The sequence below is a fragment of the Phycodurus eques genome, chromosome 22, assembly GCF_024500275.1.
Source record: "Phycodurus eques isolate BA_2022a chromosome 22, UOR_Pequ_1.1, whole genome shotgun sequence".
Lineage (NCBI taxonomy): Eukaryota > Metazoa > Chordata > Actinopteri > Syngnathiformes > Syngnathidae > Phycodurus > Phycodurus eques.
In genome coordinates this window covers 5406260-5424431 of record NC_084546.1, presented here as the reverse complement: position 1 = coordinate 5424431, position 18172 = coordinate 5406260, and the positions used below count along the sequence as shown (strand labels likewise).

Genomic DNA, 18172 nt, shown 5'->3' with positions numbered 1-18172 from the left:
GCACTCCTCTCCATGTAAAGGCTTTTCAGTGTTCCTTGTCAAAGAGCACATCGGCTCCACTACAAAGTCTTTTGGGCAAGGCCGTGGTGGGGGGCTGAGGAAAGGTGGGGCAGGAAATAAAAGGTTCATCTACAAAGGGTCCTGTTCCTCTGTACTGTAGAGATGTGACAGAATGAGGACAGGTCAGATTTGGCCTTAACTGGGCATACATTTCAGTAACTAGATTTATCGAGTTCCAAAAAAAGTTAGGTTCGCTACTGGCTTTCTCCTGCACATTGGAGAAATGTCCACTATGAACCTATATTTTCCATCCAATGACAAAAATAAAGTGCAGTGATGGGAATATGATTTCAAGCCAAATTTTAAGATGACAATATTCACACATCTTTAAATCATAAATTCACGTTGGGTATATGCACGATTTTTAGACTTTTTGTTTTACAGCCGTTCCTGTCCTGCTCGAGAATCCAGACTGCAAGGGAACTCTGTCTGCTACTCGTGATGCCGCAGAGGAGCCCGTTGCCTGTCCACCGGCCAAGAGGAACCCCAGTTAGCTTGCGAGCTAGCTGGTGGCTATCGCTGCTCGTTGCGCCATGGAAAGCCCCCACGACGACCCGGTGGGATATATTCCAGCCACCGGCAACGTGCCAAGACACCGACCCATGACGACAAAAGAAGCCCCCATCGAAAGCTCCAGCTAAACCCCACTACACGAACATACCATATATAATTATCTGAAGTTAATTAAACCCCACCATTATCATTATCATGTTCTCACATTGGGACAGAACGGAAACATGAAACAGTTTGGTCTGGGGTCATTGACCCCAAAAGGTGGGATTAATATAGAAGGTATATATGGTAGAATGAACAAAGGCAAATAAATAGTTCACAGAATTCCGCAACCCTAGTACTCCTACTTTGATGTCGATCTTAAAATGGTGCCTTTATAGAAATGGCTGTGATGTTATTATGCCTCACAAATAATTTTCTCAAGAGACACCTGAGATATAATGACAAAATGTGAGATATCTTTGTTTTTTTGTTTGAAGGGACCGGCAGGCAGACATAAATCGGTATTCTCCGAGGGAAACGGGCCGTCTGTCTGCTGTATCGATGTCTCATTGATTCAGGCTTTGTGTCTCACAGTAGACCCCCCCCCCCCCCCCCACACATACCGCATCTCCTACAGAGCTACTTAATATGTTTGAGGGGCCTGATGCGTCTCATCTGTAAAAGGCAGAGGTTTGCTTTTTCCACCCTACATAAGATGGCGATGCTGGTGCGATGAGAAGCAAAATGGGTCGGTGTGAGGCCGCGGCTGCTCTGAAGTCGGCCTGGTGGGACCGGGGGTTTATTGGCTGGGAAGGCGGCAGAGTTGCGAAGGGCCTGAGAACTTGGTGAATGAAACGAGCTTTTGAAACTTCCCACATCGGCATTAGAGAAATGCCGCTGCTGTTCGACACTTGCGCCAGCACACAAAAAAAAGAAGAATAAAACAGCAATATCCAAGAAAACAAACACAGCCACATACACGTGTGGCTTGGCGCATACATGCATTACCCATATAGAGAAAACGCACACACTCTGGCTGCCTTTTTATCAGCGAGTCCGCAAGATGAGACTGGGCTCTAATTGGTCCTGGGGGAGATTGGCAGGGCGAGCGGAGCAACAAGGAGGCCTGAGCCCCCGGGGACCAACAACAGGAGGCGGGAAGAAAAGGGCCACCGCTCCACAAGTAGAGAGGCAAAACAACGGAAGAGGGGAAATAATTAAGAAAAAACGAAGTTAAGGGGAAAAGGAAAATCATTCTAACTACGCCGGACCGAGAAAGTTGACCTGATTATGAGCAATAAAAAGACTTACATACTGTATATAATTTATCTTCAGTAACCAAATTTCTATATCTACACTTGCACCCCCGCTTAAGTCCCGCAGGAAACGGTAATAGATGCGGAGAGGGGTGGTTTCAGATACCGCTTGAACGAGATGAAAAGAATAAGTGATTAGAGGCTCCCTAACCTGCAGCCAACACCTTCGTCTTTCGCCCCTTCAGCAGTTTTTGCACCCGACACAGCTGCAGGTGGTTCTCGTGGCGCCGGGTATTGTTCTGGATACGCTGGTGCAGCTCTTCCACCGCAGCCACCGCCCCTGGGGCAAAAAAAAAAAAAAAAACATCAAAAAAACACATAATGCTTCAACAGTACGTGTGTGGATGACTTTACTTATACCTTAACTACAAAGTCCATGCAGGCGGGGAAAAAAGCAGCAGAATCATCCGTTCTCCATTTGTACCAGTAGTCAAGGCAAAACTGTATAGCACATTGTCTCTGTCTGTTTAAAGAAGACTTTTTAAGACCATTTTTAAGGCCTCTTCAACCAAATTTCAGACCTCCCAATCACAAAAAGGGATCACGAGGAGAAAGGCTCATTCAAAAATATTAGGAGACACTTTGCAAAGCAAAACTTTTTCCACAGAGCAGAGACAATATACTGTATGCTTGTGAGAATGGTTGTATGCTCTGTTTGTATGTGTTGCTGGTGCGTGGGAGTTAAAGTAGCAGTTGTTTGAAGGTTTACAATTCTCGTAACATCAATGCTAATTTCCATTACCCTGCCGATGGTCATTCGCATGATATGAACTGAGCGGAATCGTTCGACGATCACGTGGTTTGGTTGAGCATTTTGGTGTTAGATAAACAATGTTTTATTCTCTTTTGTTTTATGTTGCAGAATTAGAATAAACTAACCTGGGACAAATAAACTAGGCTTTACGCGAGCAGGATTTTAGGGGCCGATCACCGATCAGTGAGTTTAAACAAACAATAACCGATCACGAGATGGAGGAATGTCTATTTAAATGACCTGTTCATTTACTGTATATACTTGTGTCCTTAATTCCTCCAAAAATTATATTTACAATCAATAATGTATCTTTGTTCCTCTATTTATGCCAGTGACGCACAGTGACAGACAGAACAAATGAATGGTCTTCTATTAGATGGCAGGAAGTAAATACAGTAATTCATGTATCCACCTTTTGGGACATTTTTGTTTGTAGGTGTGCCGTGAGATTTTTCAATTGTAAAATATGTTCCTGGCCTCCATAAGGTTGGAAATCACTGCTCCAGTCAGATCGTGTATTCTAATCAGAACGTCCTCTCCTGTCCTGAATACCGGTGACCACCAACACACGTTTTTCCCCATTTTGTCCTTATATCGTCAAGCCGGCTCGCTCCACACTTGTTGTCGTCGCCACGGTAACAAGTGTATCCGAACGCATTTGAGTTGACAAGATAAAGCCCAATGATCGGATACGGTGGCATCGGAATGCAAGATTTTATTGCAGTAGTCTGATATAGTGTAATGGTGAATGAGTTCATTGGGAAGCAGTGGTTTGCTTCATTGGCCGTTAGATATTTACAATACGACGTCAAAAGACACGCGACAAGGCTAAAAATAAACTAGCTGTTGGATTCAAATATACTGTGCACGCGGCAACGCGGATTTAATGTCTTTTGCGGAGCCGATCAATGATGTCATTGATCGGCAAATTATGACATTAAAGCCGATCAGCATAAAATGCTAAATATCGGCCGATACCGATCAGCCGATAAAAATCGGTGTAAAGTCTAAAATAAACAGCTTGAAGCAAGCACGCTTTGCCTCTTATTAAGTTTAAAGAGTGTGGCTAAACTCGCACAAACAAATCGATTTTTGATATCGTCTCTACAGTGTGGGTCAAAAGTAACTAGGCATTACAAATTTTTGTCATTGTCGTCATGACGAAAACACACTTTAAACAGATAACACTAAAGGGGATTTCCTATTTTCTTATTTCTTACCTAGTGTGTTATTTCCCAGATAGCCTGTCACTTGACTATTCAGGAGCAAGCTAAGACGCAAAATGTTTGACGTGTATGAAGATTTACTTTCATTTTCCCAAGTACAATCAAGAACATATATCATTTGTTGTCATCATGTTGTAATAGGAATATACATTTTATGACCAATCTTTAATGCCAAGTCAGTTAGTTTTAGTTGAGTTTAGTCATTACTTTTCACCTATGGCAGGTATCACGCTTTAGGGGCATTTGAGCTTCCATCCAATCCCCAATCTATTAAATCTTCTCTTACTAACTTTAATGACATTGTTCTTTCATAGTATTGCAAGTTACTGCAACAAATATTTGCACCAGAATAATTCATCAAAAAGGACAAAGCCATGAAATTTATACAACGGAACTCCGATAATAGCTGTAAACATTTAGAGCAACATCATTAACACATTCGATGTAACGACGCGCGGCTGAATCCTAATTTCAAGCGCAACATTTCAACTTTTGTTCTGAGGAATGAAAGTCTGGATGAACACGAGCCTCCCGGTGACGTGCCTCTACTAAAATAATCACTGCCTAATTGGCTCGCTTAACTTCACAACAATTACAATGTAAACCAAACAAGGCATCCGTGTAGACTTTTCCCCTTTGTTATGCTTGCTGGGAATATTTTTAGGTCGGCTGCCTCAGAAAAACAACAACTTCTAATTACCGTATTCTTGACATGAGATCTGGCCTAGGCATTAATAATACATCGAGCCCATTAGACACGCTGAAGAAATCTTACAATTCTTGGAGTGCTTTATTCCACTTATTTACAATTTAGACAGTGTTTGACCATTGAACAAACGCTGGGAGAACTTTTACGACAAAGTCTCAGCTTTATATCTCGGATCGCACCTTGTTACCGCCCTTGAGTTGTTCTTCAGTGTGTCATACTGTAAACTCCCAAAGTGCTGCAATTAAAACAATAAAATCGAGCGAGAATGCAAAGCAACGCAGAAAAGAGGACCTTCAGGGGAGAGCGACACGGAGCAACACAAGAGAAAACAACAACAACAACAAAGTTCTTCGAATGTACCGCATGTGCTCGTTTCCTTAATCAGATACAATGTGATTTGTCAGAAATATCATTTTAAAATAATTCCCATTGCAATACAATCGGGCTGACGATGGGAAGTTCTTCCCCCCACCCCACACACAAATACACCCAACCCCCATAAAAAGCAGCAGAGTTTAAAAACAGATCTCTAATGAGAAGAGGAAGAGGCGATGGTGGAGCACTTTCAGATATGTACCTTCATCTTAGAGGCATGGGCTGTTTTAATTTGTAAGCAAAGGCAGCACATCAGCAATGAGATTTTAATTGATACACATAAATAATTCCTTGTGTATATTCGCACTTCAGTCGACTTCGCTGTTTATTTGACGACTGAAAAGAGTCATTATCGAGATTTGTGTTGATGTTGGAGGACTTTATTTATTAATATTACGCCTGCTTAATAGCCTCTGATCCACTCCCAATTAATTATGTCAAAATCCACATCAAACCAGAACTTGCACTCACATTGAGCTTTGCCTCACTTTCATTTCTCCACTGGCTGAAGCGCTGCTGCGACAATAACAGCAAATAGGGAATAAAAGGGAATGCTAACGCAGTCTTTGTTCGCCAAATGAAGATAATGAGGGCTTTCTTTTAGAATGACTGTCTGGTGACTGACTGGTACAGTCAAAGTTTTCAGTGGGTTTTCTTTGTTTGACGACCGCGGAACAAATGTACCTGCCGTGCAACCTCTGAAGTCGAGGTCGAACACCGGTAATTTGGAATTCAACCCAATTTTCTAAAAAAAATTCTAATTTAGGAGGCATGAGTTCAAAGTATTACCTATACATATGTGTTATAGGTAACATCACCCCCCCTCCCGCCCCCCCCCCGAAAAAAAGGCTGGCTGGTTGACTCATTCCGTCCATCCCAATTTGTGACCTGTGGTTTAAAGTGCATCATCCAACACCCATCACTTGTTGTAGCTACTAAATCCTGAAATTACACAGAAACGTGTCAATGCAAACCTTGGCATCACCCACTTGAGAGCGGATGGAAAGTGCAGTATTCATCACTGAACAATAAAAATGACTGACCTTGCCACGCAGCAACAGGGGGAAAAAAATACATTACTGAGGCAGACTTACGTGAAAGCTGCTGGAACTCTGGGTTATCTGGACTTGTATGTGCAGTCATCTCCTGCAGTAGACGTTTATACCTAAGAAATAACAAAATAATAAAATGCCCCTTTGGTCAAAACATGTATGTAAACACAGCCCTTATATGGTATATATGATAAAAGGATATTTTATTTTCAGCAAAACATTTGCAGCTTGGAAGCACATAACTCGGGTCAAAAGTTTCCACCATATCAATAAAGCAGTGCCTTCGTAATGTATAAATGGGCGGCATGTCTTTGGAAATGTTTAGCATGAATGACTCCGTGATTGCCTTCCATTTGGTAAAAAAAAAAAAAAAATGTGAAAATGATTCTGCTCTTGTTTTTTTGTTTAAGTTGTGAGTCGCATTTTTGGAAAATAGTCGCTCGAGGCGTCAGAAAAGTCACCAAATACTGAACAGTGAAAATGTTGTTAATTCGGAGTTAACACTCACTGTGCTTTTGTAAACTAGCACCACTCTGTTCACAGCCATGTTGTGAGTGGAAGCAGTGCACATCAGCGGAGATGCATTTTGAACTACTGATTACAAAAATAATTTTAAAAAAAATATATTTATTTTAAAAAAATCAACCTGACAAATAAACTTGCTTTAATCGATACAATTGAATTGAAAAATTAATTACCCAGCGCTATAAATGAGTTTCATTTACTTTACTTTTCCACAATATTCTAACTTATTGTGATGCGCCTGTATTTAATTAGCATGACTTATTCTTTATGTATTATGTTTGTGCGGTAATGTTTTACATTTTTCTCAAAAACACACGCACATTCACATGCATAATCTATCTATATAACTAATTATTGTTATTTTATGATCACATTTTATATGAAACGTGTATATTGAGTTGACGTAAGCGTGTTATGATATCTCTTCATGTTTTTTTTTTTTTTTTTTTACTGAAACGACTTAACCTTGGAATGCACTTATTGATTTTTTTGCCATGCCGGCATCTATAGCCCTCTTTGTTCGGACTGAGTTGGTTGCAGAGACATAGCGGTGCCACTGAGTGAGGTCATTAGGCAGGAAAAAAAGACTACCTGATTGTTGGTATACGGCAAGGGCGAGTAAAAGTTTTATTGCTTCTATCGATGTAAATGTATCATGCAATGTGATGTTTTTCAGCACTTTTATAAGATACATACCGATAACCGAGCATAGGGCTCGCTCTTTCTTCGATTATCAGATATCGTGAAAAGATTATCCTGACCAATTATCCTGTGGTGCGGTTTTGTTTCGTGATTTTTTTTTTCCCCCTCCATGATCTGCTTTGAAAACGGTCCAGGCCGACAATCGTAAATGTTAAACCTGTTGTTTGTTGTTGTTATCGATTTCTTTTCCTCATCGTGTGGGATAAATTGCTTTCAAAAATCTGGATGCTGTAGAAATAAAAAGCTGTTTTGTATTTCTTAATCTAGACCCCCTTGTGTGCTACAGAATTTGAAAAAAACAAGCACAGTTTTGTGGAGAAGGGGTTGGGGGTAAAAAGTGTTGACTTCACTCACAAATTATGTGTTAAATACATAGTGAACTGAACAGTATGGCCTTGTAGAAGCGTGGCAATATTTAAAGTAAATAGTTACCAAGTAGCACCACTTTTTCTCTCTGCATTGCAAACACTTCACATTCTATTCAAAATAAAAACATGAAGGAAAAACGTTGTCACTCCTTTACAAATTGTGAAAATAAGGAATGCTAGGCCGGTCAAAAGAGCAGTGCCTGAATGTTTCTGCACAAATGCAAACATTTACTGGATGAACCGAAAAATGTTTGAAGAGTTTGCTTTTCTGTGAGTCACTGAACTAATTATTTGTTGTATCACCGCTGTTTTTGAGAAGTGCTTTACATCTGTGTTACGTGGAGTCGAACTGTGAAATGCTATTCTGGTCCAGGATGAATGGACTACAATCCACAAAGGAAAAGTGAATATTACACTTCTTCACTTTCTGTAAAGGAATAACATATCAGATAATTATGATTTTTTTGTTTGTTCACGTTTTGATTTGGGCGAGAATGCAGTGTTCCCAATGCATTTTTGTGTATGTAAACCATTGAAATGAATGGAAATGCCCTTAATCCGTTTCATCCCCCAATAAAACACCAACAAATTGAAATGTGTTTTTAATAATAAAAATAGCACTCTACAGTATTGTATTTAATAAAAAGATATGGTAATAATGGAATGAAATAAAATGTAAAGAATTAAACCGTTTGTGCATCATGATTAATTTATTTTGCTGCTCCTTCTGGTGTGAGCACTTTGACACCAGGGGGCAGTATAAATCAAACGTAATACACAAAGAAGAGATTTACAACGAGGTGACTCAGTATGCAGCAATAATATAGGTAGTTTTTGCAGAGTTTAAATATCTGTTGCTTAAAGGATAAAAAACAAACAAAAAAAAAACTGTAACATCGGTGTTCGTTTCGTTAGCCCTTCTATGGTGTTTTGCATCCTGTGTTCGCATTAAACCAGCGGCGTGTCGTATAAGGCAAACGTATGTGGTTGGTTTAAAAACATTGACAACAGTAAACTTCAACTGGGAGTGGCAATCAGTCATACCGCGAAAAACTTGAAGTCGAGTTACCACTGTATATACTGTAAATATTATTTATTTGTATTTATTATTGTTATTCTTAACACAAATATACCTAACCATCTGTAAATAAGAGGTGTGGTACACTAGGAACAGCAATGATAAGTGGCTGTAAGTAGGACTGCAAGTCGTTATTATTTTAATACTTGATTAATCTGTCGATTATTTTTTAGATTAATCGGCTTTAAAAAATGTTTTCATTTCCATCGCTTTATTCAATAACAGGGCATTATTTCAAATTGACAGGGCAGAAAATGCACCCATTAACTGATTAAAATTCAGTTACAACATAGCCAAGTCATGTCAGAAAATGGGCTAACATGTTAATCATTGTCTTACAAAGTAAAAGCAGATGTTTAAAAATGTCTTATTTCGATTAAACACAAAGATAATCAGTCTACTTTCATGGAGGACCACAGAAAGCGGAGACCATTTCCTCCATCCATCCATTTTCAACACCGCTTATCCTGGTTAGGGTCGCGGGGCGCTGTAGCCTATCCCAGCAAACTTTGGGCGAAAGGCGGACGACACCCTGAACTGGTCGCCAGTCAGTCGCAGGGCACACATAGACATGGACAACTATTCGCACCCACATTCACACCGTCACTGAGTGGGAGCTGAACCCACGCTGCCCGCACCAAAGTCAGGCGAGTGTACCACTACACCATCAGTGACGAGACCATTTCCTGTTTTGGACAATTTTAAGTTAAACAAGCACTCAAAATAATTACTCGATGAACGAAACAGTTGTTGATTAATTTGATTACCGATTAGTTGTCGATTAATGGATTAATTGTTGCACCTCTAGTTGTAAGGTTGCCCTTCAACACTACTACCAGTGCAGTAAACGTGCAACCATTTTGTAGGGTTTTAGCAGCAGGGTATCACGCTGGTAAGTCTGTGGGTGGAGGGGTGGGAAGGTTTGCTGTAGAAGAGAAGGAGTGCATTTGGCGTGTACTCAATTACTAATTAGAAATGAAATGAATGCCTAACAAGCTCCAATTAGGGCTACGTCAATTAAGGGACACTTAAAAAGAAGAAATAATTCCAGTTCCTTCTCTCCTTGTAGCAACAAATGCATTACAGACATTATTAGCAATGGGTGCCTTCGTTTTTTTGTTGTTTTTTTTTTTCAAAAGGAGTTGAGATGAAATTCTAATTACAGAACCAGTGTAACAAAGGAAAGACTCTAATGAGCTTTATTACAGCCGATTTCAAATAATGTAAATGACACACACTTTTTAAACTGCCCTGTCCCCCTCATTAGCACCACAGCAAAGAAAGATAATGAGACAATAACATACTCCCAACTGCTAAGATATTTTCCATACAAAATATGAGCTGGTGGTTTGATGCACCTGCCACCGGGACAGCACTAGCCACTGACTGCATCATAATGTGGATTATCATGTACTGTATGTACACATCAATTTAAAAACATAGATATCTTTATAATTAGCTTCCGAGATGTTCCAATGTATAAACAAGAGCAGCCGAAGAACGCATACCTCTGCCAAGCTATACAACTTGTGAACGTTGTAGCGCTCTAAATACTGTATATGCATGGATGTTTGCATTGGTGCACAACAAATGGACTGTTCCGATATCAAATGTCGGATCGGAACACCCCTAATTATGATTACAGTATGGTACGGCTTGGAAACGGTGATGGCCGGCAGTCAGTTTCAACCGTGTCGCTTGGTGTGCGGCAGGCCAAAGGGGCGACCAGATAATGAAATGTATTACCCGAGACTCCCCACCCATTGCTTGTGTGTCCGCTGACATCAACATACATTTAATTATCTTATTGTGCCAAGCCGCATTGGGTGGCTATTCAATTATCTTCAACTTTTCATGGCAGATTTTACACGTTGGTTGTAATTGGAATTACCTAAAGGCAGCAATTGGTTTCATTCCCAGCCATGCTTCAATGCCGACAATGAATTACAGGGTCAGACAGACAATATATAACAAATTAGTGTGTGTGTGGGGGGGTGGGGGGGGTGGGGGGGGGGGGTAGGGAATTAAAATAAAATAACAGCGCTGTACCTGCAGACCACATCTTTTAGAAAACATTTCAAAGGAAAGTAATCAAAAGTTTGTCCTTGTCTGGAGGAGCCTTACTGTGCCAGGCTGTAGGGGATGACGGAATAAGTGCCTGAGCACACAAAAGCAGCTAATTTGAAAACCCACCTTGTCAAATGAAAGATGAATTGAAGTATGGCAGCCAAGTACAACACGCAACTAGACGCTTCACAATGGTTCGCAAGAATGACAATGACCCAAAGACCTCTGGTTTTGTATGCCTTTTACATAGAACATACTCCTCCTCTGAAGCAAGCCTACCGCTGGGGTCAATGCCTTGTTACGTTAAATTGCGCTTGGGTTAGTGTACACATAACCCGAGGCCTGCTCTCGTTTCTATAAGAGCTAAGACTCCATTATTGACATAAATGTGGCCGGTACAGGCAGAGAGGGTTGTTATTCAGCGCCACAATCAACTTGAGACCCCATCACTGTCATCATGGTGAACTCAGCAAAGAGGAGACAGACGGCGACGCCACTCGGCTCTTGTGAACACCACTTAATAAAGGCAATTATTTTAGTCGTCCCCTAGCAGCAACATAAGTATCCACACACCGGGCTTCGCTCGCCATCCATCATCCTTAAACTGTGATACGGGACAACAATTTTCTTGCTGTTCGCAGCGACGGAGCCAGAGCGAGGTAAGGTAAGGCGCCAGCCAGGGATGATTATCTCCATGCCACTTAAAAATCATCATAGAATTAGACACGTCCCTCAAGCCTCCAGAGTTTTGCAGAGAACGACAGACGAATCGATGTTAATGACGGGAAGTGGACAAGGAAACCCTGAGCAACACAAGGTTGCACTGGAGACTGATTATGTGTCAGAGTCACAGATAACTGTATATCATAGAGACGATGGTATCCGTCTTTTTATTTTTCCTTTTCCAGAAGCGATAAATACAGCAGCATATTTCATAAAAACACACACAAACTGGAGTGGAAATTTACTAAAACAGACGACATTACTACACCACTATTCATACTGCTCATTGTCCAAGGCTATTCTTGTCCACCTTGTCCAAATAACTGGCATGTTAAACAAGAGCCCTCGTAAAAGCTCTGTACAACGTCTCATGATGACAGTAATATAGAAAATATCGCCACAGCACGAATATTTTGTTATTAGGCAGCTTTAGCACCAGAGATGTAAATGTACAATGTACGTCAAACGTTTAAGCAGACTTGTCCAAACGAGGACATTATTATGTGTATGTAATGGTTCCCGATTGTGAACGGATACTTACAAGCTAACAATATACTGTTTATGTTCCTCTCAGCTTATCACAACGGGGAGCGAGTTAAATGCCATCAAAGCAGCGCCTTGACATTTTTGTATCGAAATCAGCATGAATCAGTTTAGCGACTAATTTGGCCACATACTTTTGATCGGCATGCATCAATCATTTTCAATGCTGTGAATTCATACAGTAGTTTATCCAGCCCACTGAGCATTTACATGATATAGAGCCCTGTAATAATGCATTAATTTAGCAATTTTTTTGTGGATATAAAAAGTCGACACTCCATTGTAAAAAAGGTTTTTGTTATGAGACCAAGATACTTTTTCCACCACCAATGTGGCCTGATAAACTGTTGAGTTTGGATCTGATTGTTGCATTCTGAACACAGCCACTTCCCGGTTATGATGGTGCGCACACTGAAGCAACCACCATTTTTTCAGTTGTTTATTTTTAGTTCCCCTCTCGAAAAGATGTAAATATTGTAATGGAGTTGTCCATCTTATAGACCACAACAATGGTGGGAAACGGTTTTGAAATGATTTATCTTGGTTTCATTTATTAAAATCACAAAGCCTGGCATTTGAACAGAGGTGTGTAAACTTTTTAATAACCACTGTACTTTTAGCATTTTTAATTGTTTAATTTAAATGACTAAATAACACATTCAATATAAATAACATTTAAAACAAAATGTACTATTCTACTCTATTAAACTATGCGGCATAACTGTCACATTTTAACAATTTTTATTTTACGAAGGACCTGGTCCGTCTGTCCATTTTTAAATATCCAACGTGGCTCAAAGGTTTGCCCACTCCTGCTGCAAAGGATAAAATAAATAGTAAACTCTCAAACGTTAGCTCGTCTCACAGACAACTCGGCAGCAAGTTGGACGGATGCACCATGTCAAGGGCTCCATTGTTCATCTGAAATGATGATGAGCACAGAAGAGACCTCATTAAGACACAAACAAGCAGCCGGATAAACCAGTGTTACGAAATGTGCTGCATTGGAAAGCACATTTCAGATGATTTCTTTTCTTGTTCCACTAATTAACAAGCAAGATCAGGACCGCATGAAATTACAGCTAACACAAACCGGCACTTAACAAACGAGATTCTGACAGGTTCCGGACGGACGGCGCAAATACGCGGGTGCCACATCAAATAATAATAATTAAATCTGTCACAGAGACGATAGATTGTGCAATGGATGCTGCAAACGACTGGTGAAAGGAAAGCAATCAAACAGCAAAAACAACCCGTGCGTGAAATCTGCGACACGTTAAGGAAGTTGTGGAATGTCATCATAAGACATTACAGTAGTTAGTGAGAAACAGGTTTTAGAAGACTGTGATGTTGTGGAAACATTTTGTGTTTGAAAACTAACACCATTGTTTGCTGTAAAAATAATCTGTGAGTGATGTACTGTTTATTCAGTGTGTTGGGAAAAGAATACCTTTGAGAAAGCACCCATTTACATAATGTAAAAATAATATTGTTAATGCGAGTCTAAGCATATTGAAGTGGAGGGGGAATAGAGGGGATGCAGGGCCCATTGTTCAGCTTCATAATAATAGTTACAGTTACCGGTAATGCTTATTATGCAAGTATAATTCCAATTGGTGTCAGTATAATATTTGACTTCATCTGCTTTTTTTTTATTTCATTTTTTTTGTGGATTTTGCATATTGCTGGAGGTTTGAAGAACACCATTCTTCAAAGAGACATTTATTGGTCAAAACTTTTTGTTGGAAGACTACAGAATGTTCTCATTGATTGTATTTATCTTAGCGTTACTTAGCTTCTCAGAAACGGGGGGAAAATTGGTATTAATATTAATTAATTAAACATCCTATGTTATGTTCATCCATAAATGAATTTCAAAAACTATTATAAGATGATCTAAACAAGTTTATTCTTGCGATAGTACACATGTATGTATGTAGATAGTATATATGATAACAGAAATTGATCTAATTATTAGAAAATGCACATGAATAATGTTAAGAATGTGCTCATTCAGGGTCCAAACAGCATCTAGGCTACACTACAGTAAAACGACATCAAAATAATATATATTTATAACAATTTCAGTCAATATAGTCCACTGCTCAATTTTCATTTGAAATACCAAAAATAATAACATTTTGAAGTTCCATGTTTTGTTGTCTATGATTCCACTGTTTTTAACTGATGTTTTACGTTTTTGCCATGGTATCGTATCCAAGTCACAATTTTGGTATCTTGACATTAATTTACATCCAGCACGAGCCTAACGTTCTTCTGAGGTTCTGTAATTCATTCATCGAAAAAACGTTTTGGGTGTAAATTAAGTTTTAGCTTAGTCAAGCTTTGGTAGAAAAAAATAAATAATTACTGATCAATCCGTTCAATGGGAAGTTGAAGCAGGTCCTCCAGCTTGTGGTTGTTGAACTCAGGCCGGGCTTCCTGAAGTTTCTTAAAACGCCTGAAGGTCTTGTTTTTCTTCAGCTGGATCTGGATCAACAAAGGAATACAATTTATTATAAAATCTCAATTAAACACAGCTGCAGTGAAGTGCCATTGCTTTCAATGCTGTTCTGCATTAAATACTACCATTCAGCCCAATTCCATAACATGGGTTTATTTTTTTTATTCGTCGAAACTAAGGACACAACAGCACATTATCTTTTCATGAGAAAGGTCCTCCAAACAACACTTGACACGATCAATTTGTCAGATAAACTAGAATTTGACAAGGCCATGGAAAGAAACAGCATATGCACTATATTCTGTCTCCATTACATGCACCTCATATTGACAACAATACCCAAGGAAACACATCATGCTGAGAGATTGAGTGAATGTGTTTCCCCTTTTCTTCCCGCAAAGTAGTATCTGCATTCAGCTTGGATACCCGATGACGGACATAACAGTGATGACCCCTGAAAGTCATGTCATACTCCCACTAACAAACTCGAAAATCCCACTCTTGTTACTCATTACGGCACGGCTGCAGGGCCCGGAGAAGGTGTGAGGTGGCGGGAGCACTGGTGATGTCATTAAATATGCATCTGCACATCATGTCAGCATGAGTATGTGTCAACATTTGGGTGACATAAAGCCCTAAACTTGTCACTCATGTCAGTCATGAAAATAAACCTGCCATGGCGAGTGCAGCGAAAGCTGTAACCTAGTTTTAGCGGCATTGTTGTCCATGTTCAGCTTGCTTTTTTAGGAGTTTGTCTACGACAGTTGCAAAGGGGTGGAAAACGTCTGGTAAATGTACATATTCAAATAAGCTGGGGAATTCAACCTTTCATGACTGTTGAAAGTAAAAAAAAAAAAAAAAAAAAAAGTAAAAACTATTTAATTTTGAGTCTCTAAAATCTAGTATCTTAGTAAGTATCTGAAATTCTCAACAACCCACATGCATACAGTATGTTGTACAAGATTGGCAGCTTAACATGACGATGATTACGATGCAAACGCTGCAGCCTTACCCAGAGCACCTTTTTGGCATTGTAAATGTTGTCCACGAAGACGTTGTAGTGGTCCAGTTGAGGGCAAAACTGGTCAAAGCCCCTTCCGAAGTAGCCATTTTCCAGGTGAACCAGCAGAGATCTACGAAACACAGAATGGTCACATCGATTGAGCTCACCTCATACTAACACAATGGCAACATAAAGGACTGTCTTATTTTAATATACAGTAACATAACATACGAAAACATAACAGCAATATTTACTGACATAGGAAAGCAGTGTGTCAATGAAAAAAATTGCCTATGAAGGCAACAATTTCATAGGTACTGTACCTGTGACTAAAAAAGTGAAGAGTGGAGAGATTCTGCTGTCAAAATGAATGAGTGTAGTCAACAATGGCAACCATTGCCAACAGTCTCTGAAATATCCATACTCTCTCCATCCTTTTTACCCATTTCCTTTCTTTGTATTATAACATACTGTAGCTACAGCAGCCAGGGAAATCTGGTTCTTCCTTGACAATCACTATGTTGTGGTTCAATAAAATGATAAAATGTCGCGCCTCAAAACTTTGTTTCAGGAACCAGGGGTCGCAGTTTTTCCATCGTAGCGAGTTGGTATGTGTGAGAGGCTCAATCGACAAGCCCACATCTCACTCACCAGGCCAGGCCGCGCCTTTTAAAGCCATCCACACTCAAAGTCACAGACAATTCAATGTCGAATGTGAGGATGGCGACCCCAAGTGGACATCAATAATATCTGAACCTTTAATAACGCAAAATCATTTGTTTTCCCAATACTTGTTTAGTCCATTGGATAATTGGTAGAAAACTATTTTGGAAACATTCGATAGCTGCAGCCCTATCAGTTACCTATATGTAGGTGATGCTGATAAGACAGTCATCATGACGGCGTAACAACTTCCTCGCACTCAACGCAACCAAAATATACACTGCATATATTTTGTGCACCAAAGATCTCTGATACATTAATTTTCAAGCACTTCCTCCTGCGTACACATTTAGCCTCCAGTCACAGCGCATTGGACTTTGAGTTAGTGCCTGAGAAAACACTGCTGTTCTGGATCAGTGTGATCTCAAATGAGGCGCGATCGCATCTGAAGTATCATTTTGCGGCAAAAGGCACACACGTTTAGAGAAAGTGCGGCGGTTGAGAACATTTTTCCCTATTTAATGGGGAGGATTTAGCAGACGAGGCTCTGTAGTGCCGTTTGTAGGCCTCTGTGTATTTACCAGGACCCAAATGGTAGGTCTACCATCAGGGCACCCAGGGCCACTTTGTAGTGAGAACATGCCTGCTGAACTCAGGAGCAAAACAAGTGAATCAAGGCAAAAGCAAAACAGTCGTCAGCCTGTCAGGCACATTATAGCAACACGGACGCAATTGGTTGGGGGTGTTGACACTGGTGAAGGAGCTTGTTATCCAAACTTAGAGGAAGTACCACACACACACACACACATTCCCACTCTCTAATGATGTTCCCAGAGACTTCTGTTCGCACACGCTGCAAGGAGCACATTTCAGTTGAAGTTGATTTAAATAGATTTTAATGAAGTTGCACGCCAAGGTAGCCTCTGTTCATAATCAGGAGATGCAGGAGCAGCCGAGAGAGTTCTAACGAGGGCAAAGGGCGGGAAATATAGTGTTTCCGTTTCCCCCCCCCCCCCCCCCCCCCTCTCTCTTACTGCCACAGGCTATTATGATAAATATGAAATTAAAGATTACCTTTTTTTTGTACTTTTTTTAATAAACCAGCAATTAAATTGTCTGGCCATCAGCAGCAAGCGGGATTAGAATTCGGCACGTGTCGCGTTAATCTGCATTAATTCCAAGCAGTTGCGACATCTGGGCTGGTTATGACCTCAACCAACAATTCCCACCGAATCGCCTTCATTTGGGAACAGGCACGAATATCAATTGGTAGGGCACCATAACGTGCCTAATAAATAAATATACAGCTAATCGGTTTTATAGCACAAACAATTGCGTGGAATTTTGTTGATCACAGAGCAGGTCTTGTCTCAGCTACCTTTCATGCTCTACCTATTATTATCATCATGCCCCCCCCGCCCTCCCCCCTCCCATTTTTAAATCCACTGTGGCTATTTTTCATACCTGATCCGCTGACATGCCTTTCAAGTCTTATTCCTGTTTTGGCATGTTCGAAGCCTGGGATAATTGGATGGCTGCCTTTGCTGCCTCTTCTCAATGCACAGGCACAGCATATCAATATATTCACATCTCCTTTTCTAATGTAGCTTTTAAAAAAGTGGTAGAATTTATTACCTCTACCCACTGCACTCTGCGGGCAAGTAAACAAACACAGGGACATCAGATGAATATACATACACTTTGCACTTGGGCTGCATTCACATTTAACAACGCTCACGCTCCATGGTAACGTGGGGGAACAAAATCATGTTTATCAACAAGCTTTACGGCGAACTCACACCAGGACATTCGAACTGTGCCGGACTTGGGCCGATTGTGGCTTAGTTCTAGTCACTGAGTTTATTTCTATTGTGCACCATAGTGGTTATGAATAACTGGTGCAAGGAGCAATCGCAATAATTGTAGGACACGTACATTACGCCTGCACCTGTCCCTTTTGTATTATTTACGTTCAGTCATATTTTTGTGCTGTGTTTTTGCATTGTACACAACACAGCAGGGGTGTCAAACTCATTTTTGTCACGG

The 18172-nt window shown here is 40.3% G+C and overlaps 1 protein-coding gene across 1 annotated transcript in view; it reads right to left on the bottom strand.

Annotated features, from left to right (window-relative positions):
• arhgef39 (Rho guanine nucleotide exchange factor (GEF) 39) overlaps positions 1 to 18172 on the bottom strand; it is a 31700-nt gene that overhangs the window by 8730 nt on the left and 4798 nt on the right. Inside the window, exons 4-7 of the mRNA XM_061667938.1 lie at positions 15473 to 15593; positions 14368 to 14486; positions 6030 to 6100; positions 2023 to 2151 (exon numbers count right to left, since the gene is read on the bottom strand). Of these exons, the coding sequence (XP_061523922.1) occupies positions 2023 to 2151; positions 6030 to 6100; positions 14368 to 14486; positions 15473 to 15593 (440 nt within the window). The remainder of the gene's footprint in view (positions 1 to 2022; positions 2152 to 6029; positions 6101 to 14367; positions 14487 to 15472; positions 15594 to 18172) is intronic.